The sequence below is a fragment of the Equus quagga genome, chromosome 22 (assembly GCF_021613505.1).
Source record: "Equus quagga isolate Etosha38 chromosome 22, UCLA_HA_Equagga_1.0, whole genome shotgun sequence".
Lineage (NCBI taxonomy): Eukaryota > Metazoa > Chordata > Mammalia > Perissodactyla > Equidae > Equus > Equus quagga.
Genome location: NC_060288.1, coordinates 35,416,391 through 35,438,939, shown reverse-complemented (window position 1 = coordinate 35,438,939; position 22,549 = coordinate 35,416,391). Strand labels below are relative to the sequence as shown.

The 22,549-nt window shown below is 38.3% G+C and overlaps 1 protein-coding gene across 1 annotated transcript in view; it reads right to left on the bottom strand.

The window, feature by feature from the left end:
• CSMD1 (CUB and Sushi multiple domains 1) overlaps nt 1-22,549 on the bottom strand; it is a 1,825,670-nt gene that overhangs the window by 431,241 nt on the left and 1,371,880 nt on the right. Inside the window, exon 13 of the mRNA XM_046648453.1 lies at nt 9,227-9,339. Within this exon, the coding sequence (XP_046504409.1) occupies nt 9,227-9,339 (113 nt within the window). The remainder of the gene's footprint in view (nt 1-9,226; nt 9,340-22,549) is intronic.

Below are 22,549 nucleotides of genomic sequence, written 5' to 3'. Positions count from 1 at the left end.
AAGAGAACAGAGAGAAGGGAAGCAGACCTGTGACTGGTGCTCAGAGGCTCCATAGGGAATCTCTTGGTACCCCCTTTGCCCTTGTATGATAGGAAATGGAGAAGGGCAGCAGCCATGCCTGAGAAGGGCAAGAGGATCAGGGACTGAGACCCCTCAGGGATTTGGGTCTGGGTCTCTCTGCCACATCAGCCAGCTAGACCAGCAGAGGGGCAAGAGGGTAGGAGAGGAGGGCAGCCATGAGTATGTATTGTAAGTTTTTCTGGGAAATGAGGCCAATTAGAATCCTGGAGAAGTTGTTCCCAGATGTGGAGAACTGATGGTGCAAGGAGAGGACTGTAGCAGATCCTGCAGGGGACCAGCCAGCCATCCTCTCAGAACCAGGGCACTTATTCTGTCAGCTGCTGGGAGCTCACAGCTGCTTCCCTCCTCTGGAATAGCTTCCAACAGGGTTACACCCCCTCCCTGGGGGCAGCCCACTTCAACGGTTAACACTACCAAGGCCAGCTCTCTTGCTCCAATTTGGGGAAACACCAAAGGGCCATCCCAGCTCCAGAACCTTCTGTAGGATCAGTAAAGGCACCAGTCACAACTGCACACTGTTCAACTTCTCCCTCTACCCCATCCTGCTCCTTTCTCTTCCTTACAGGTATTTCCAAGGATACTCCCCAATGCACCCTCCCACACAAGTCTCCATCTCTGAGCCCACTTCCGGCACCCAGGGTAATTTGTCATAGAGCCAAATCAGGCCCTTGAAAAAGTTTTAAAGTCTACTTTAGATACAAGACTATATGTACTGTGAAAAAGGAAGTGTACACCATAAATGTTTGGTGATGTTCAACTGGGAATGTAAACAAAATTAAAATAGAAGTTCCCTTGAAGCTATTTCCCAGAGCCCCACCTTGACCTAAGGATTTGAGGCATTGCTCTATTATTCTGAAGGCACATTCTTGCCTGATGTCATCTGAGTAGCATGTTAGCTGCATGCTAACAAGGCCAGGGTCATGAGCTCACTTTCTATACAGACCAGCGAGTTTTCATCTGTTCAGTGGGCACACATTGTACCTCAAATTCCACTTGGACCCCTTTTAAAGGTGCAGTTACTCACACAGAGGACCAAGAAGAGTCTGTGTCCAGCCACTGGATCAAATCCGACCACACAAGCAGAGAAGTATTGTATTGGCCAGGGTTCTCCAGAGAAACAGAACTAACAGCATCTCTCTATCTCCATTTCTATCTCTCTATCACTAGCTATCTATGGAGAGAGATGGATTTATTATAAGTAAGTGGCTCACATGATTATGGAGACGGAAGTCTAGGCTCAGGAAAGCCAACAGTTTTCAGTCGAAACCTTAGTCCAAAGGCTGGCGATGACCAATGTTCCGATTCAAAGACAGTCAGGCAGAGAGAACAACTTTCCTTCACCCAGCCTGTTGTTTTCTTCAGACTTTCAACTGATTGGTCGAGCCCCACCCACATTGGGGAGAGTGATCCGCTTATTGGGGAGAAAAATCTGCTTTACTGGGTTGACCAACTCAAACGGTAATCTCATCCAGAAATACCCTCACAGACACACCCAAAATAACATTTGACCGAATGTTTGGGCACCCCACAGCCCAGTCACGTTGTCTTGTAAAATTAACCATCACAAGTATCTCAGGGAATAAACAACATTGAAGTTGGATCAACAGTTTCACCTACCAAGATGGCAGAGAGATGCTGCTGTCTGAACCATATCATATTTCCCGCTACTCAGGCAAGGTGGAGCATCGCTTTCTCACACACCACAAACACAGAGACCCTCGATTACAGATTAAAATGCCTAAACTGATCTTTACCCCCTCCCATTACCAATGCGCTCACCAGACATGGGGGAAAATTCTGTTTCTAGCATGAAACAGGAATGATGAACTCAAATTTTTCTGAAATAATTCTTAGTGTGAGCCTAAAATAGGTCTTGTTTCACTACACAGTGACACATCCCAGGGAACATTTCCTTTAATTTACCCCCTGCTAAAATTTAAATAGCTACGCCAAATTACAGAAAACATGATTTGTGGAGATGCAGTTCATCAACATGGGTGATGAACTCTAACTGAATATTATTTTCCTGACGAAAAATGGCCCAGAGTTAGCTCACTTAACCACAGACAGTGAAGCCATAAAAATGCAGGGCCACCAACACGATACGCCTGTGACTGTCTGGACAAACATCCCGCCATCGAGCTTGCTTCTCAGCAACCTTTCTCGGTGCTGGAAGTGATGGTCACAAGGAGGCCCTCCCCTGAATGGAGAACAGGTTTTTCTCCTCTCTTTTCTAGGGAGTAAAATGATCAGCTGTAATGCATAATGCATATTGTATTTTAAATGTATACAATTTCAAGCTCTATTACACTATTTAATAATTTAACAAGAATTCTGCTGTATTATTCAATGTAAGATTGGTTTACAAAAAATTCTTTTTGGACCTCAGCAGTTCATTTTGTAACTTATGATAGGAATTTTAAAATATGAAGTGGAAAAACTATGCACTAAGCCTATGGTAGCTTTCTGTATATATTGTTCTGATACTTGCTACACATAGATATGAATTTTACAAATATACGATATACAAATATATGTTAATTATATATGATTTATGTATTTATAAATTTTATATGTATATATTACATAATATATAATTACCTAATATATGTTATATATATAGGGTCTTATACAGTTTGCTTAATAGATGGATAGTGTTGCCTTATACAGCTGTACTATAATTATTTACATCATATTATTTACCTTTTAGGTTTCTGAATAGGTTTTTTTCTTTCTATCTTCTCTATTTTTTTTTTGGTGAGGAAGTTTGGCCCTGAGCTAACGTTTGTCGCCAATCTTCCTTTTTTTGCTTAAGGCAGATGGTTGCGCTAACGTCTATGCCCACCTTTCTCCTGTTTATGTGGGATGCTGCCACAGTGTGGCTGGAAGAGCAGTGCTGACTCCTCACCTAGAATCCGAACCGTGAACCCCGGGGCCACCAAAGCGTGGTTGCACCAGCCCCGAACAGGTTACTTTGAATTACATATTTTCATATGTAAAAAAGTTTTAAATAATCAAATCTTACCTCTCTCCCATCCCTTTCTCAGACATATAACATATCTCCTTAAAGAGTTCTCCTCATTTTCTAAACTTCATATAATATTTTTTCCAGTACTTTTCTTATGGCAAATTACCAGTTACCAGTACCAAATTATGGCACATATATGTATAATATAAATGTATATACATATGTACACACAAGCACAAGACTAGCAGGCTAATTTATCTACAATGCTTTAAATTTCCTTTTGCTGTTCCTGACTCATCGGCAGTGACCACGTTTGTACTTCAGTCTCTGAGTTCTCCTCTGCTCTCCCTTCCACACCTGGTGATTCCCAAGAATAGCCAGGCCCCGCTCTGTGCTTCCTCATCCCAGCTGCTGTAACACAAACTCTGTCGACAGTAGTTGAGTGCACTATGTGGGTATCTGGAGGGGAGGCGAGAAGTGAAGGTCTCTGAGGCATCACAGATGGGACCAAACACGGCGATCCCAGATGCAACCAACACTAAGATCCCGGGAGATGGAGGTCCACAGGTGGGCAGTGTGGACCCCAGGCTCTCCTCTCCTTTCATCCTATGAGGTCCCTTCAACATGACTGTGTGTGCCTCAGGAGGGGAGATGCTAGCAGAGGACCCACCAGGGAGCTTCTGTGAGGGACAACAGTGCCCAAAGCACGAAACACCACAAAGGTCTCAGGGCAACAAGTTGATCCAAAGCTTTGAGGACCCCCAACACGTTCTGCACCCCTTACAACACTCAGGGAATTCTCAATGTCTTGGTGCGATGGGGTGGGCAGGCAGGTAAGGGATGATGTGTGGCCCTCCAATCATGACTGAGAGTAAATTTACTGCCACTGTGTCAGGAAGGAGTCTCTGAAACAAATTCAAATTGTTTTAAAATAAGATATGTGACATTTCTTGCATATCAAAGTTTGTCTAGATTTTGTAAGCTAAGAGAGAAGCCCTGACTTCACTTTTGATGTTTAAATGCATTAACAATTCCGGAAGGACACACAAGAAAATGTTGAGAGCCGTTGACTGTGAGGAAGTTACCTGGCCAAGCCAGAAGGAGAACAGAAGGGACATGTACAATTTTTACATATTGTATTCTGAGCACTAATATTTATAGAATGAAAAAATCTTACTTGTTGAAAAGTCTGAAAATCAAAAAGGAAAATGCATATGTAAATAATAACTAATGTTTCTCACTCTTATCTGCCATGGGCTGTCCATGTTTTAAGTCAATTGATTTTCACAACAGACTTATGAAGCAGATGTGATTATCATTCCCTCCCTTTTTCGTTTTTCTTTTGGTGAGGAAGATTGGCCCTGAGCTGACATCTGTGCCAATCTTCCACTACTTTGTATGTGGGATGCCGCCACAGCATGGCGTGATGAGTGGTGTGTAGGTCTGTGCCCTGGATGCGAACGCAAGAACCCTGGGCCACCAAAGCAGTGCATGAACTTAACCACTATACCACTGGGCCAACCTCATCCCCTCCCTTTTTTTAAATGAGGAATCTGACAAGCAACGAGTTTAAATAACTTGCCCTAAGTTATATAGCCAATCAGTGGCAGAGCTAGAACCCAGGGTAGTCTGGCTCAAGAGCCTGTTCTTAACCACTATACTATGTTCGTTAAAATCACACACTATCAAAACCTAGAAAGTTAATTGATATGTAAATATCAGCTGTACATATTTTCTGATAAGATAATTCATGAACAACTATGTTTTAAATCAAATAACATAATTATTTATGTATTTGACAATCTCCTTTACAAATGATTTTTATTTTATCTCCAATTGTTAGCTTAATATATCACTCTGGAAAGACCAATTTCTAGAACGTCTTCTTTTGATATATTCTATTCTCTCAATTTTTTAAATCCTCAAATGTTATATTAGTTTTCTGTTTTAATTATCTTTTTAACTTTGGAATGTTGTTTTGTCAAAAGATAACATGTGGCCTTGAGTTGACAGTCTCTCATGGATTCATGGCCATCCACCTTTCCATGACATCTCAAGTTGTAGCTATTAATAGACTATTGAGACTGTTAACAGAGTCCTAATTAGAGTTAAATGTAATTATAATTAATGCTGTATGGTTATTCAAACTGAAATACGACACTTGGAAGAATATTTATATTTTAATAGAGAATACTTATATCCCTTTATAGTCAAAGATCCACAATTTGGGAATGATGCCAGTTTCTCCAGTCTTCATACTATAAACCTTTTGATGTGTATCTTCATACTGCTGAAGTTAATTTGCTGCCATTTGCCCCGTTGGGAAGTGTTTGGTATTTCACTGATGCTCTTAGATTCTACCAAAGGCGGTAGCAAGGGTAGGTCATGTGGAAAGGATTACACCTCCACCCAGCTTTCTTAAATAACTGCACAGTCATGCAGAAGTTCAATTAAAGGTCAACTCTAAAAATCCAAATGTCAGGAAGTATTCAGCAATTATCTGTGCATTCTAGTCCTAACCTTTGAATGAAATGTAAATATCATTTTTTTTTTGTAGCATTTCTCAGTAAGAAGATTCATTAAGGCTCCACCCCACTCCATGTTTCTAGCAAGGAGGAATCTGTCACACTTTATAGATAAGGCTATTTGTGGTTGGACCTTCTCCTTACCACGGGACTTTTTAACACTGTGACTACTTCAACTCACAATACGTAAGCGTAGCCATGCCAGGATGTGTTCACTCTTGAACTCATGACACCATCACCCACCATGTTTGTTGTTTTGAACTTGGTGGATGGTTTTTAATTATCTGCCTCGTTGGCTTGACATGCAATAACTTCTTGTAACATTTTTTCAGCTCCCAAATACTCTGCACCCTTGGAAAACAAGAGCATACTGCCTCTTTATCCAAAACGACAAAGTAAATTGAAGAAAATAAAATCCCGACTCTCTAGATTAATATTTCTCATTTTCACCTATACAGGCACGTATCTGTCCTGTGAAAGATTTTAATGAACTGAGTAATTAAGGAAGGATATTTTAAACTCTTTCAAAGGAGAATCCAAAGAACATGCACATATAGACAGTTAGCGACACTGAAATGAATTTGCTAGTAGACGTAAAATTCGTCAACATCCACGGGGCAATAATCAATTGCATCTCCTCCACACAAAATCCACTTGCAGGGCTGGTCCCATGGCTGAGTGGTTAAGTTCGTGCACTCAACTTTGGCAGCCCTGGGTTTCGCCAGTTCAGATCCTGGGTGCAGACCTAGCATTGCTCACCAAGCCATGCTGAACCTACAACTGGAATATACAACCGTGTAATGGGGGCTTTGGGGAGAAGAAGAGGAAAAAAAAAAGAAAAAGAAGATTGGCAACAGATGTTAGCTCAAGTGCCAATCTTAAAAGAAAAAAATCCTTAAAAAAAAAAAAGAGTTCATTTGCATCTCAGTGGTCAGGAACATTTGCATGGCTATCAGTTTTCTACAACTTTCAGAGTTGTAAAACAGCCTAAGGACAATGGGAGGCTGGGACCACTAAAGAATTAGTTAACCAGGAAGAGTGTGCTAGACTTTGAAAGCATACCCAGGAATTTTTTTGCCTGGGTCAATTTCATAATATTCTCTGACAAAAACTTACAAATTAATTCCACCTTTCTTTCTTCCTTCTTCTTTTTTTTTTTTTGGCTGAGGAAGATTGTCTCTGAGCTAGCATCTGTACCAATCTTCCTCCATTTTTTATGTGGGATGCCTGCCACAGCGTGTGCCTTGATAAACAGTGTGTAGGTCCACGCTTGGGGTCTGAACCTGTGAACCCCAGGCCACCGAAGCAGAGCATATGAACTTAACCACTATGCCACCAGGTTGGCCCCACATCTTTCTTTCTTTTAACAATTTCCCCACAGTAAAAAAATCCAAATAGAATAATCACTATTTTTATTGTATTACAGTACTTCACAATTTATTAGTTCCTTAGAATTTGGAAACTTTACTTATGAAAAGGATCAAAAATTTTGAAAACTTAGTTATGCAGAACATACATTTATGTTTTATTCTGAATTCCCACTGTATATTTTCCTAGATTATAGTTTGGAAATAGCAGTTTCTTTTCAATAATGGATCTTTTTTGTGTTAGTAAAAATACTTTAATGGGTTTAAAAATGTAATTTCTCAGTTATTTTGAAAAGTAAGTCTCAGTTCAGAGGCATTTGTGAGGGAGGATAGGATTGGTCCTGAAAAGACTTCTTACGACTATAACTTGAATCCAAGACCATAACAAGGTTCTGTTCAATCTTGTTGAAAATGACTTTAAATTAGTTAAGGCTTATTAAAAGTATGCCAGTATATGTAAATGACAGCTTAAATATATATTTTAAAGTTTTATAAGTAAGTAGTTTTATATAATAATTTACAAGACATTTTTAATATTAGGAAGATCATTTTATTGTATCTGGAAACCATATTTAATCTTTGGGCACAAGAGAAAAATTTCTTTCTCTTCGCCAAATGTATGAAAGATCTGAACTGACACTACAAGCATCCATCACGTTGTTACTTTTGCATAACCCCCAATGAAGACGTTAACACGCTCACAAGCCTTTTTAATGTTTATTTCTCAAATCAAAACTATTTAATTACTGACATAGAGAACACCAAAGCACGTATCCAAAGTAAAGTGGTTTGTGTGTGTTTGCGTGGACATTTTTTTTGCCTGTTATACAGATACGCCAACCTGCAGCCACTCTAGGGGCCCTGAGGTTGGGGTTTTATGAAGATCATTTCATTCTTTACGTTCCAGTTAAAGATCCCCCTTCTACCTCACTTCACTCTCAGTTCTTCGCCACCTCTAGAAACCAAGAGAGATCAACGCCAGGATTAGGTTGTGCTCTGCGAGATGGAAGTGAGGCCCAGCTGGCTGCTGCCTGTTCATTGCGGAACGGAAGTGTGCAGGTCGGGGCTTCTGGGAACTAAACCTCTGAAGACTCGAAATGAGAAGAGGACGACGGCTTGTTGATTTGGGGGTGGCAGTGGGAAAGGGTTCTTTTTCCTTTTTATATTTTGGTGGGAATGGGAAGAGAAAAGTCTATTTTTCAAGAGGTAATCACGGAACAAGATTTGCGTAGGAGTCTGGAATTATCTGAGAGTGTCTAATAGAAGGAAATGTCATTGATTTCCCAAAAGATGTTGCAAAATTCTTGAGGGAAGGCAGGATGGGCTGAGGCTGACAGAAAGAAGAGCATATGGATCAGGCAGCAGTAGCCCATGACTCAAGCCAAAATTTGAGTCAACAACAAAATATTTGGATGGCTTGCAAAAGTTTACAAACACAGGTCATCTCAGGTTGATCATATTATTCTTTCTACTTCTGTCTACATTTTGAAATTTTCCATAATTAAAAAAGTTTAAAAAATTACCAATCAACATGCTGAAGTTAAAATATCTGTTTACTATGAGATCCTCCCAGACGAAATAACACAGTGAGATTGTTTTTAAAGATGCACCACACTGAGCCTGAGGCCCCAGTTCACGAAAACATGTGGCTGGCCGCACTACAGCAGACCAGCATTCGCCAAGATAATGGCTCAGCGAGTCAGAGATGAAGCCAATCTCTCTGAAGGAGCATTCTCTTTCTCCAGAGTGATTATAACTCATAACTCTCACATCAAGGTTGTTTTTCTCCCTGTGTAGTACTTAGCAGTATTTTCCTCCATCTTTGTGTAGATTTCCCTGTCTTCCATTTAAAAAACCTATACATTTGTACATGAGGATGTATATAACAAGCCTGGTTGAATTGATGCCACTCAAATCGATCCTTTGTTCAAAATGTTTCCTTTAGTTATAAGCATAAGGACTCCCTCTCAGGAAGAGATAAAATGCCAAGATCCACACGGACGCACACATTTCATAGCTTATATTTTACACAGAATCTCATTCTTTATGTTGACACAATAATGGCAGACAGCATGGCAAGCCAAGCTTTCAAAAAGTTAAAAACTTTCCTTTGCAAAAAAGAACTGTAAGTAGGACTTTAATTAAGGAGGATGCAAATAATTAGTCCCTATTTTTAAACATTGTTCTGACTTGCAGATTTTATTTATAGCTAACACACAGAGAATGGTCCTTGCTGTCTGTAGGAATGCTAGTTTTAAATGTTTCTAAGTATGTTCTAGCCATACCTTGGTAAACAGCTTTAAATCCAGGTGAGGCGATGCTGTCGTCAGACTGTAGATGCAGCCACATCTGGTTGCTCATACTCACAATAAGGTCAGGAACACTGGATCCAGTGAGTCTGCACAGAAGATAAAAGTTAAATCCACTATTGAAGACATCAAACATCTCTACTTTTACCTTAAATGGAGGGTCTTGATCCTTAAGCAAACAAGCCATAGACATATATATATAGCAAGATTTTCCTTCAGAGAATCAATAGCTACTTGAGATTTATATTTGTATTTAAACCTCGATACCACTGGTGTTTTTCAGTAATTATTCTATTCTGTAACTTCAAACATGTATTTTTTATTTTAAAAATCGACTGAGGATGACCAACCATCCCGTTTGTGTGGAATAGAAGGGCTTCTCTGGGTGCAGGACTTTCAGCACTAAAATTGGGCCAGGTCTGGAAAAACAGGAACAGTTGGTCATCTTATGTGATAGAGAGATACACCTTATTGCTGTGCGGTTATATAACACCACATTATCAACATGAAAGCATCTCAAAGCTGATGAACATTCTGGCTCCTTCACGAAATGCTTGGATTGTCAAGTCTGGCTCTATCATGTACCCTTTACCACAAAATGTCTTCTAAAAATATATCACAGGATGGAAGTTTATTCAACACTAGAAAGAAATGAGCTATCAAGACGTGAAAAGACATGGAGGAAACTGAAATGCATATGACTAAGTGAAGGAAGCCAATCTGAAAAGCCTACATACTGTGTGATGCCAACTCTATGACATTCTGGAAAAGGAAAACCAAGGAGATAGTAAAAAGTTCAGTGTTTGCTAGGGATTGTGTGGGTTAGGGGGGTGAACAGGCAGAGCACAGAGGATTTTTAGGGCAGTGAAAATATTCTGCATGATACTATAATGATCGATACATGTCATTATACATTTGGCCAAACCCATAGAATGTATGAGACCAAGAGTGAACCCTAATGAAAACTGTGGACTCTGGATGATGATGACGTATCCACGTAGGTTTGTCCGTTGTAACAAATGGACCATCTGGTGGGGAGCATTGATAATGTTGGGGGTTGTGCATGTGTGTGGGGAGCAGGTGTTTGTGAAATCTCTGTACCTTCTTCTCCATTTGCTGTGAACCTAAAACTGCTCTAAAAAATAAAGTTTTAGCATATATCTATATCTATATATCTACATATATATGGAGAGAGAGAGAGAGAGACAGAAACCAAAGGTAACCATACATTAAGAGAAAATTCACAAGAAGAACAGCATGCATAGCTGAAACAGATTCAGCAAATTTATTGAACATTCCCTTTGCATATTAATGTCCAGGTCACACTGAGTGGAAGTTTCAATGCAGCATTCATTATGTATTAACAAAACAGTCACATAGCAGCTGCTGTCAGCCAGTGAAAAGAAACACTAAATCCATTGACTGAACTCAACATGCTGACAGAAAAGCACGTTGAAATAGAAAAAGTGTGAGGAAAAAAAATCAATTCAACCAAAACAAATGTCTGCAATCAAATAGGAAGCTTTGCTTTCAGCCAAGTAGTTTTGGGAATATGAACACATGATTTGCCCCATCAATCATATAATCTGTCTATCAACCCAACATTCTCACCTCAGGCTTACAGTACACCTGATTCTTCAAAGGAAGATGACAACAGTCATTACGAGTGAAGTAACTTGTGCCATGTCACACACAAATTAAAAAAGAAGAAAATATTTCAGTGGGTGACAAGCAGTCACTTAAGAGGTATTTCTTTTTAAAGACTTTTCTTTGTAGGAAAGACTGTTTATTTATGTTTGGTTGTTTTATTTACTTGTTTGATTTGAAGAGAGATTTTTCTTTCTTCCCTATGCACACATATTATTAAAGTGTAACGTACCCCAAAGTGCACAGATTATAAAGATCTAGCATTAACGTCTACTTTGACTTATGGTTATAAAGTCACACATAACACGTGTTCCTCCTGTGGTTAGTTCTTACAAGGAACATCTTTTTCTAGCCTTTTGCTGCCAATTACTCTCTGATGTATATCTCATGTATGTCTCTTGTAAGCATCACCAATTATTTTTACACTAATTTTAATTAATTTATATCTACTTCCAATCAGAGAGCTTTGCCTTTTATTTAGAATATTAATGGTAAATTAAAGTTCCTCTTTTCTTCTTTTTCCTTTCTTGATTAGTCAATTATTTTTTAACCATCTCTTCTGTCTAAGAGCTTGTTCCTTTTCCTCAACACTTCAAAGATGTCCTTTTGTTGTCTTTCTACTTCTTTTGTTATATTGAGAAGCTTTCTATCAATCTTACATTTGCTCTTTTGAAAATGTTTCTTCTTTTATGCTGCTGTTAAGATCTTTCTTTGTCCCGCTTTTCAGTAGATTTATCAGAATGTGTCAGCCTCAGGTTTTCCATGTATTATCCTGACTGGCTTGTAGAATTCCTTGAATCTCTATCTTGATGTCTGTTGTCAGTATTGCAAAATTCTTGGTGATAATGTCTTCAAATATTGGTTAAGTCCCATTTTCTCTATTGCTTTCTTCTGGAAATCCAATTACACACAAATTTTCTGCACATACATTTTTTTTCTACTTCAGTTTAAATATTTTCTACTAAACTATCTTCCAGGTCAAACCACATACATTGAGTTCTTTATGGCAGATACTGTATTTTTCAGTTCTTAAACTTCCATGTGACTCATTTGTGATATATTACAGTTTCCTGGTAAAATTCTTCATCATTACATTTATTTTCTTAAACATACATCATAGTTAATTATCAAAGTCCCTGAGTGATAACTGTACTATCTGGATATCTTGTTCCTTTTTTATGTCTACCTCTTGGTTTGGGTCATTGGGTTCTGTTTCTGGACAGCTCAGGTAATTTTTGATTGAATGCCAGTTTCTGTGTAAAAACCATCGTACAAGCTCTGTATTTGTTGCCATTTTCCTCCTGGGAGGACTTAATTCTTGTCTGGCAATGACAGTGACCACCACGATCCAATCAGCCATTGGATGATTCATGGCTACATTTCTGGCGTGTTGGTTTCCCAGCGCTCACTCCTTCTCATGCCACAATCCAGAGGTTATGACATGTGTAAGGAGCTCTCCTCCTTGAAAAGACAGCCCTGGACACCCATCTTGGTCTCTCTAGCACTGTGAAAATTCCAACAGCTCTGCTAGCTTTCTAGACCATAAGCAGCACATTTCTGCCTGATTTCTTTGCTTCCAATCCCAGAAAAGTCAGGATTGGGCAACTCCATCAAGGATTGAAGCCAATCAGATGCAGGGTCACATCCCTGTAATGCCCTTTTCTTTGACATCTTGGACCCTCAAGTCCTCACTGTTTTGATGTCCAATTCAGGGGCTCCCACATCCTGTGTCTCCCAAAACCACATTCTCTGAGCCACAGATTTCTGTTTGCAGTGGTGCCCTTAAGGGAGATTCAACAAATGCTCCTAAGGACAAAAGATTTGGGAAATATGAGATCTATCTTAATGCATATCCAATCTCCCTTGGTTTCTGTCTTCTAAAATCCTGGCTGCTTTATATTATTTGCCTATGCCTTGAAAGATCTGCTGAATCACTATTGTATTCAGCTTCCACAACTATTCTCAATGAGAAGTTAGGTCTGATATTTTGGGTAGGGAGGGGATTGCAATGGTTCATTTTCTATCTGGCTTAGTTTCTTTGACTTTCTTCTCCTCTTCTTGGATAACATTCCCTAGACTATGTGAATATATGATGGGAAGACTGGTTTTATTCATAGCCATTGTGAATAGCTACTCATTGTAGCTTAGGTTAAATTCACTGCTTTGGTTAAGAAAAGAAAGAGGAAAGAAAAAGGATCATCTTATCATAAAGTTTGTATAGACATAAGGAAGAAAGGATGCATAATAGTTGATTTTTTCTTACTCATTAATATAAATTGGCTTTTGAGTCGTATGTCAGAGGAGTGGAGGAGAATGCTCTTTTTTTCTCCTTCTCGGCTTTTACCAACACTGCCTGGAGGTGGAGTCAGCATCCTTCTTGGTCTAAATTTCACACCACCATTCTCTACTCACTATTGAACCCCTTTGACTTTGAGATTCATGACATCAGTCAACTCTACTCCACTTCTCATCCCTGTCATCTCCCTTCATGTAGTCCACCGGTTTATTGTCAGCTCTTTCCATGGGTAGTCTGAGTGTCCACATGGATAATTCTTATGAAACAATTTATGGTTCCTTGCGCCTTTAACCCCAATGAGCTTCCCCTCCATTCCACTGTAGACACTGAAATTGCTGGTCAAAGCTTGCACTTTGCTACACTTTATAATAAAACTCTTAGGCTCCTAATCTTTCTCTCTGACCACATCTCCCTGTCTTTTAACTGTCATATGCTTGTACCGACGTGAAACCTACTCTTCAAATTCCTGGGGACTGTTATTCCTGCTTTCATCACATTTTACACATCCTGGACAACGTGGTTGATGCTTTGGTATACTGTCTCATCAGTCTTCCCAATTCTCTTAAAATCTTTCTTTCTTTCTGCCCCACCTATCTGACAAAAACCCAAGTTGAGATCAATCCAACAATCTACTCTATCTTCCTATACATATACAATGAAAGTTGATGAAGAATTTGATGATTTATACTGATATATATTCTTGGTATCCAGATTCCAGCCAGCCAATCAACAACACACTTTTTTCCTGGGCCATAGTCAGCATATTTTCCCTTTATCTTCCACTAGCTATTGTCCCAAACCATCACCATTTTTCTCAAGCTCCTTCCAAATCCTTATTTCTCTTGCTCTCAGCAAATACCTTCATTTCTAAATATATGAGGAAAAACATTTCAGGCAATCAAAATGTGAAATTCCTGCCTCTCAGAATCTCCTAAATTCCTCCTGATACCATCAAACACCCAAGCACTAGAAGCAAAGTGCAGGAGCGGCTTCCTTCTCTTGCCTTTCTCTCCCCTGACCAATCCGTTCATCAACAGGTCGCACGAACTACACTTCCTCAGCATTCCTTTCCCCATTTGCTTCTCTCCATCTCTACTTTCCTATTTGAGCATTTCATATCAACATCACAAAGGTAGCCTCCTAACTCAGCCTCCTGATTTCAGTGTCACCATCCTCCTAGACATTTGATTTAATTTTAAGTTGTGAAAAACAACTATCACAGAGAAAACTCTCACTCATTGAAGACACTTATACTGCCAAGTTAACTACTTTAGAAATAACTTCGAATGAAAATATTTGAATTCCTTATAGTTCTACGGTGAGCATCATTTTAATTCAGTCTTATATTAGTCTGCTGATTCACATAAAATTAAATTAGCAGGTGCATGGCTACACTACAAAGTTCCTTCAATCAAAAGTCAAATTAGGATGATTTGTGTCACTCTAGTTTTAGAATTTATGCCTGATACTTATTTGGCTGCTGTATTTATGAAAAGGATTTAAGATGGCTTGTTACAATTATTTTTTAATTAATATTTTAAAAAATACTTGAAAATAAAATGTTTTTGTCTTTTAATTTTTAAAAATTATTTTAGAATTATTTAAAACTAAAGAAAATATTTTCCTTTTTGTTCCTCTTTCATGTCTCCAGAACTATTTTAGTTTCCTAGCACTGATGAATGATTTATTTAAAACAAAGAAGCAAATGTTACTGTCATCCTTTGAAACAACTTATCTGTTTGAAAAAGGATTTTTTTCAATAATTTGTAACTTAAAAATAAATCAGATGCTACCTTTCATAAAATATTTTAACAGTCATCATAACACATACATTTTAACTGCTTTCTTTAAGATAGCCTCATTTTTCTCCAAAATTGACTTTATAATACATGATGTTTTGATTTACACTTAAAATTAAGTTTAAACCTTTAAAATGCTCATTTCAGTTGTATATTGGGCAATTGAAAAGTAAATGCTACGGCTAAGTTAAAAATTGGCCTAAAACTGACCTAGTTTGAAGTCTTTACAGTTCTTTAATGCCCGTAAATTTCATAAGTTCTGCAGGAAGTGTAGAAAATGAAGAGCTCTTTAAAATTAATGTTTTAGTTGACCATTTTCTGTAATTGGGTTGATACAGAGAGAGCTGGAGATTAATAAGGAGAAGTTAAGACCCAGTAATCTGTTCAGGCACCTGGGCACAACAATTCCTCTCAGGGATGGATAAAATACCTTTAGGAAGATTTGGAGATGCCTGATACTAATCCTTGGTGAAAGCTGGCAGACACGAAGCTGCAGAGCCAGAGTCATAAGTCAACTTGAGTCATCTAACAAACCAAGGCAGAAAGGATTTAAATTGTGGTCATAATTAGAATCTTTGGTTTCACACATCTTCAAATAAAGGACTGACCAAGCCTTGAGGGCAAATTAGCCTAGAAGGCAGCTCTGATGGGCATGCAAGTTTCTCAATCTATGCAGAACTCAACTGGCTCCTCAAGCATGGGAGGCACAGAGAACACATCTTTTTACATGGCATTTGCCAGGACAGGAGGAGAGGAACAAGACTCGGACTTATAAATCAAGCTGACTCTGAGAAATAAGGCAGTGGATTTATAGAATAAATTATCGTATTATTATGTATAATGTTAAACCTGGAGATAATCCATACATATGCTGAAGCTGTTGCAATTACTTGAAATTGACTCATGGACACATTTCATTCCAATGTGGCAGACTTTGCTCATTCTGCTGTAATCCATTCCAGCTAGGCAGCATAGAAGGTGATGAGTGAGTTATAGCAATCATCTGCAACCTCCACTTTAGATTCACTAAACAGCATCAGAATGATAAAGCCTTTCTAAGCAGAACTGTAGACAGAATGCCTAATCCAAACTTTGATCTTGCATGTCAAAGAAAAAAGTTTACTAAGGCCCCAAGTGAAGTTATTTTACAGGTTTCTGCAGGTGAGGACAGCCCGGACTATTTAAAAGTACATGGGCTACCAGTGCGGACATGGAGACTCTCTTTTTTTATTCTCCTTCCCACTAAGCACAGGTATGAACCATATGAACCCTGGAAATGGCACCAGAGACAAACAGAGGAACACTCTGGAAGGAAGTAGAGGAAGGCAAGCTGGTTTGGGACCCCAGGACCAGAGGACAGCACAGAGCAGGGTGTCTTGTGTGCTCCCACAAACAGAGGACTGACCAGACCCAGTATTTCCCCACTCTGACCAGCCAACAGAATGCTCCAGGTAAGCATATTCCTCTCTGGGATGCAACTGGTATCCCTCTCACACCACTAGGTAAAAAGGGTGATGGACAAAAGGGGCTGAGCAACAGAAAGATATCCAGACAGAAGGAATCTGCAGGAGAGACCCAGCCACACCAGTGACCCAATCCAGGAAGACCCTTTGTACAGATCAGAGGCTGACACTCCACTCTCCTCTAAAAGACATCTGGCACCAGCAAGGACAAGTGCGAGTTCCACTGGCACCACATCAACCAAGCCAACCAAGACAATACCTTAAAGGCTCTGATAATTGACCTGCCATTGGAAGCCCACCCTACAAAAGGTGGCCAAGACCTATATGCTAAGCCTAAGCAGGGTGACTGCTTGCTAAAAGAAGAGATTCATATAGTCCCCAGTGTGTCCTAACATGGTAGACAAAATAGCCAGTAAGCAACCATCCTACCAAAAGCCAAGAAAATCACAACTTGAATGAGAAAAGACAATCAACTAACAACACCTGAAATGAATCAGGTGCTAGAGTTACTTGACAAGGATCCTAAAGCAGCCATCATGTAAATGCTTCAACAATCATTTAAAAATTCTCTACAAATAGATGAAAAAACTTAAAAATCTCAGCAAAGAAATAGAAGTTATAAAGGAAGAACCAGACGGAAATTACAGGACTAAAAGATACAACAGAAATTAAAATAAAAATCCCTAAATGGGCTTATAGTAGAGATGTGTGATGGTATCAGTGAACTTGAGAACAGATCAACAGAATTCCCCTACACTGAACAGAAGAGAGAATATAGACTGAAAGAAAAGTCAGCAAAGCCTAGGGATCTGGGGGACACAGACAAGGTCAAACCTTTGTATAATCAGAGTCTCAGAAGGAGAAAAGAAAGACTAAAAGGATATTTGAAGAAATACTTGCTGAAACTCCCCAAATTTTGTGAAACACATAAACCTACAGTTGCAAGAAACGACGTAAACCTCAGACAGGATAAACCCAAGTAAATCTATGACAAGAAACATCCAACTAAACTTTTGAAAACTAAAGACAAAGAACAATATCTTGAAAACAGCCAGAAAGGAATGACTCATTACCTGTAGGAAAACACCCATTTGCATGTCAGTGGATTTCCTGACCACTGGAGGCCAGAAGGAAGTGTCACAAAATTCTTCATGTTTTGAAAGAAAAGAAGGGTCAACCATAAATTCTATATCCAGAGAATGTATTCTTCAGAAATAAAAGGAAAATTTAAAAAAATTCTCCAAGATCCCGTTGATAGTAGATCTAACCTTAGTGATTGGCTAAAGGAAGTTCTTCAGAAAGAAAGGAAATGCTAACAGGACGAGCTTGGAGCATTGAAAGGAAGGAGGAGCAGAGAACAGAGCAGAACATAAGGGAGTATAAAGTAGATCATTCTTTCATAGTGAGCTCTGTAAATCATATTTAATGATCGAAACAAAAATTGTAACACCCTCTGATACTTAAGATCATGATATTTAAAAGCTGGGAAGCTAAAGGGACCTAAATTGTAGCAAGGTTTCCACAGTTCATTTGAAGTGGTAAATGTTGACAGCAGTGAACAATGGCCCCACAGATGTCCACGTCCTCTTCCCTGGAACCTGTGAATGTTATTTTATATGGCAATGATTTTGCAAATGTGCTCAAGTTAAGCATCTAAAGGTGGGGAGATTATACTGGATTTCCTAGGTGGGCTTTAAATGCAATCACAAGTGTCCTCATGAAGCAGAGGGAGTCTTGAGATAGACGAGAAGAAAGCAGTGTGAACTTGGAGGTCGAGATTGAAGTGATGGGGCCACAAGTCAAGACATGCTCACAGCCATCAAAAGCTGGAAGAATCTCGGAATAGATTCTACCCCAGAGCCTCTGGAGGGAGTGTGGCTCCTTGGCACCTTGATTTTGGCCAAGTGAAGCTGATTTTGGACTTGTGGCCTCCAGAACTATGAGAGTATAAATTTCTGTTGTTTAAGCCACCAAGTTCATCATAATTTGCTATAGCAACAAGAAGAAATTCACACATCCGTAGATAGTTATAAGTCACGTATGTACATTGTAATACCCAGTGCAACCATTTTGAAAACTATACAAAGAGATACATTTAAGGACACTATAAATAAATTAAGATGGAATCCTAAAAAAAAAAAGAAAAGTTGAATTAACCCATAGGAAGGAAAGAAAAAAGGAAACAGAGAACCCAGAACCAGAGGAAACAAATAGAAAACAAGGAATAAAATGTCATATGTAAACATTAACATATCGATAATAATCTTAAACTTAAATGGTCTAATCATCAAAAGACAGAGAGAGGCAGAGTGGATAAGATCATGACCCAAATACATGCTGTTACATGAAACCACTTCAAACTCAACGACATAGCTAAGTTTGCAAGTAGAAGGATGAACAAAATACACCATGAAAATATTGATTGCAAAAGCAGGAGTGGCCACAAAAAGGCCGAAGTGGCCATATTAATATTGAATAAAGTAGACCTAAGAGCAAAAAATAATTACTAAAGACAAAGACAAAAAACAATTACTAAAGACATTATATAATCATAAAAGGATCCACCAAGAAGACATATAAATCCTGAATATGCATACTCCAAACATCAGAACTTTAAAATACACGAAGCAAAAACAAAGCTGAAAGAAGAAACACACAAATTCACCAGTACAGCTGAGGAATTCAAACAGCCCATTTATAGCAATTGGACAGAAAATCAGCAAGGTTATAGAAGATCTGAATAACACAATCAACCAACAGGACCTAAGTGACAGATACATAACACACCCCCTAACAGCAGCAGAACACACGGGTTTTATACGCTTCTATGGAATATTCACCAAGGGAGACCATATTCTGGGCCAGAAAATAGACCTCAGCACATTAAAGGAATTTAAATAATACTGAATGCAGTCTTTCACCATAGCGGAATCAAACTAGAAATTATTAACAAAAAGGCAACAGGAAAATTTCTAAACACATGGAAATTAAACAACACATAGTTAAATAATCTATGATCCAAAAAGGAAGTCTCACTGAAGCAAAATTACATAGAACTGAATGAAAATGAGAACAAAATATATAAAAAACACATGAGATGCAGCTAAAAGAGTGCCAAGAGGAACATTTATTACACTACATGACTGCATTAGATAGGAGGAAAGGTGTGAAATAATTAGCTAAGTTCTTACATCTAGAAACTATAAAAAGTAAAGCAAAATAAACCCAAAGTGTGATAAAGATCAAAAATCAATGAAATCGCAAAGAGAGAAAAAATGGGAAAAAAATGAAACAAAACCAATTTCTTATAAAAATCAACATAACTGATACATTTCTAAGACAACTAGGAGAGGAGTGAGAGAGAGAGAGAAAGAAACAAAGAAGACACAAATTACCAATATCAGGAATAAAATAGTGAGTATTATTACAGACTCACCAGTCATTAAAAGGATGATAAGGAAATATTACTAACAATTTAGACTCATAAATTTGACAAGTTATCTAAAATGGACTAATTCCTCAAAAACTGCAAAACTACCAGAACTCAACCAAGATGAAACGGACAATCCAAATAGCCCTATATCATCATAGAAATGGATGCTGGAATTAAAAAGCTCTCTTCAAATCAATCTGCAGACCCAAATGGTTTCACCGGAGAATTCTACCAATCTTTTACAGAATAATTGACACCAAGTTTTCATAAACTCTTCCAGAAAATAATAGAGGAAGGGATATTTCCTAATTCATTTAATGAGAAGTTTATTAATCTGATACTAAAACCAGAGAAAGTCAAAGAAGGAAGGAAGGGAGGGAGGAAGGAAGGAAAGAAATGAAGGAAGGAAGGAAGGAAACTATAGACCAATCTCTCTCATGAACTTAGACACACACATCTTCAACAAAATACTAGACAACTGAATCCAATAATGTATAACAAGAATTATTCTCCCCCACAAAGTAGAATTTATTCCAGTCATGCAAAGCGGGTTCAACAGTCAGAAGTCAGTCATGTAATTTACCATATGAACAAGCTAAAAAAGGAAAATTATATACTCACATTAGCTGACACAGCAAAAGCATTTGATAAATGACAGGACATATCTTGTTTATGAATTGGAAGCCTCAACATAGTAAACATATCAATTCTCTCCCAATTGTTCAACAGGTTTAATTCAATTCTTATCACAATCCCAGAAAGGTCTTTATACATATATACAAGATTATTCTAAAATTTATATGGACTGGCACAGGCCCTAGAATAGGTAAAAATATTAAATAGCTAAAAATGACAGACTCCTTAGACTGGACACCAAAAGCACAAGTTATGAAAGAAAAGTTCATAAATTGGATCTCATCTAAAGTAAAAACTTTTGCTCTGTGAAGACTCGAAGAGGGTAAAGAGACAAGTAAGAAAAGATATTCGCAAACCACATATACTACAAAGGACTATTATCTAGAATATACAGGGAACTCTCAAAAGTTAATGGTAAAAAATTCCAAACAATCCAATCAGAAAATGGGAAAAACACATATGGACATTTTACCAAAGAGGATGTACAGATGGCAAACAAGCACATAAAAAGATGTTTACATCATTAGCCATCAGGAAAAGGCAAATTAAAACCACAAACATATATCACTACAAACCTATTAGGGCAGGAAAAACAAAAGTGACAACACCAAATGCTGATGAAGATGTGAGAAACTGGATGGCTTATGCCCTGCTGGTGGGAATGTGAAATAACAGCCACTCTGGAAAACAGTTCAGCAGTTTCTTGCAAAATTAAACATGTAACTAACATACAACCCAGTGATCACCCTCCTGGGGATCTGTCCAAGAGAAATGACAACTCATGTTCACACTAAATTATGTATACAAATGACCAGAGCAGCTTTATTCATAATAGTCAAAACTGGAAGCAATGTAGATGCCCTGCAGTGTGCAGATGTGAAAGGACGTGTGGTAAATTCATGCCATGGAATACCAGTCAGCCATAAAAAGGAATGAACTATTGAAGCACACAATATCCATGGAATTTTGCTGAGTGAGAAAAGGCAATCATAAAAAGTTACACAGTGTATGATTCTATGCATGTAACATCGCTATAATGACAGAATTTTCCAGATGCAATACAGAGAGTGGTTGTCAGGGTCAAGGATGCAACAGGAGAGAGGGAGATGGAGGGATGATAAAGGGCAACATGAGTGAACTCTGTATTATTAGAATGCTCTGTGGTATGACTGTGGTGGTGGATACAATTACTTAAAAAGACATTAAAATTGTATAGAACTTGATATGCAAACACGAATACAAGTAAAACTGGGGAGATCTGAATAAGATTGGTGAATCATATGAATGTCAATATCCTGGTTGTGATGTTTTATTATAGATTCGCAAAATGTTAGCATTGGGGAAACTGGCCGAGGAAACAGGGGTGGCTTTGTATTAACACTTGGGGTTCAAATAGCAGTTAGGCAGCCTGCGTCAGAGCTCTTCTTGTCTTCATCTAGTCAATGGAAACAATACTCTTGTCACAAGACTCAAGAGAGAATGCAGGTACAGATTCAGGAAATGACAGTTCAAGCTCCTTTTTCCTTCTTCCTTTCTGGTATATTCCATTTCCAAAGACCATTCTGAACACTGCAGAATTCAGCATGTTGTATTATATTAAGGCAGAAATAATAACTACAGCAATATAATAACATCTTCTCTTTGCACTGTCTTTTTACCCTTTTTAAAACAATTTTTCATTAACCATTCCATTTTATACTTACAACAATCCTTTGAGGTTGCAAAACATAAGATAGGCAGCCAGGCTGGTTGCACTGTAAATGCATGCCCTTTGTTGTTTTAAATGCACTTGTTCCCCCAAAAGAGAATAGCTTCAGCTTTGAGGTTAATTTCGTGTCAAAAACACACAAAACAAAGGTTAAATGCTTTTGACTGATGAATCATGGAAAAGAGATCCTCAGTTCTTCAGGTTAACAGTGTATAAAGCAAGGCATGTATTTGTTGGCTCCTTGGAGAAAACAGCCACAGTGAGTCAGTACTGGTCATATAATTGGCAGAACAGTTGGAAAATGACTCAGTTTGTCT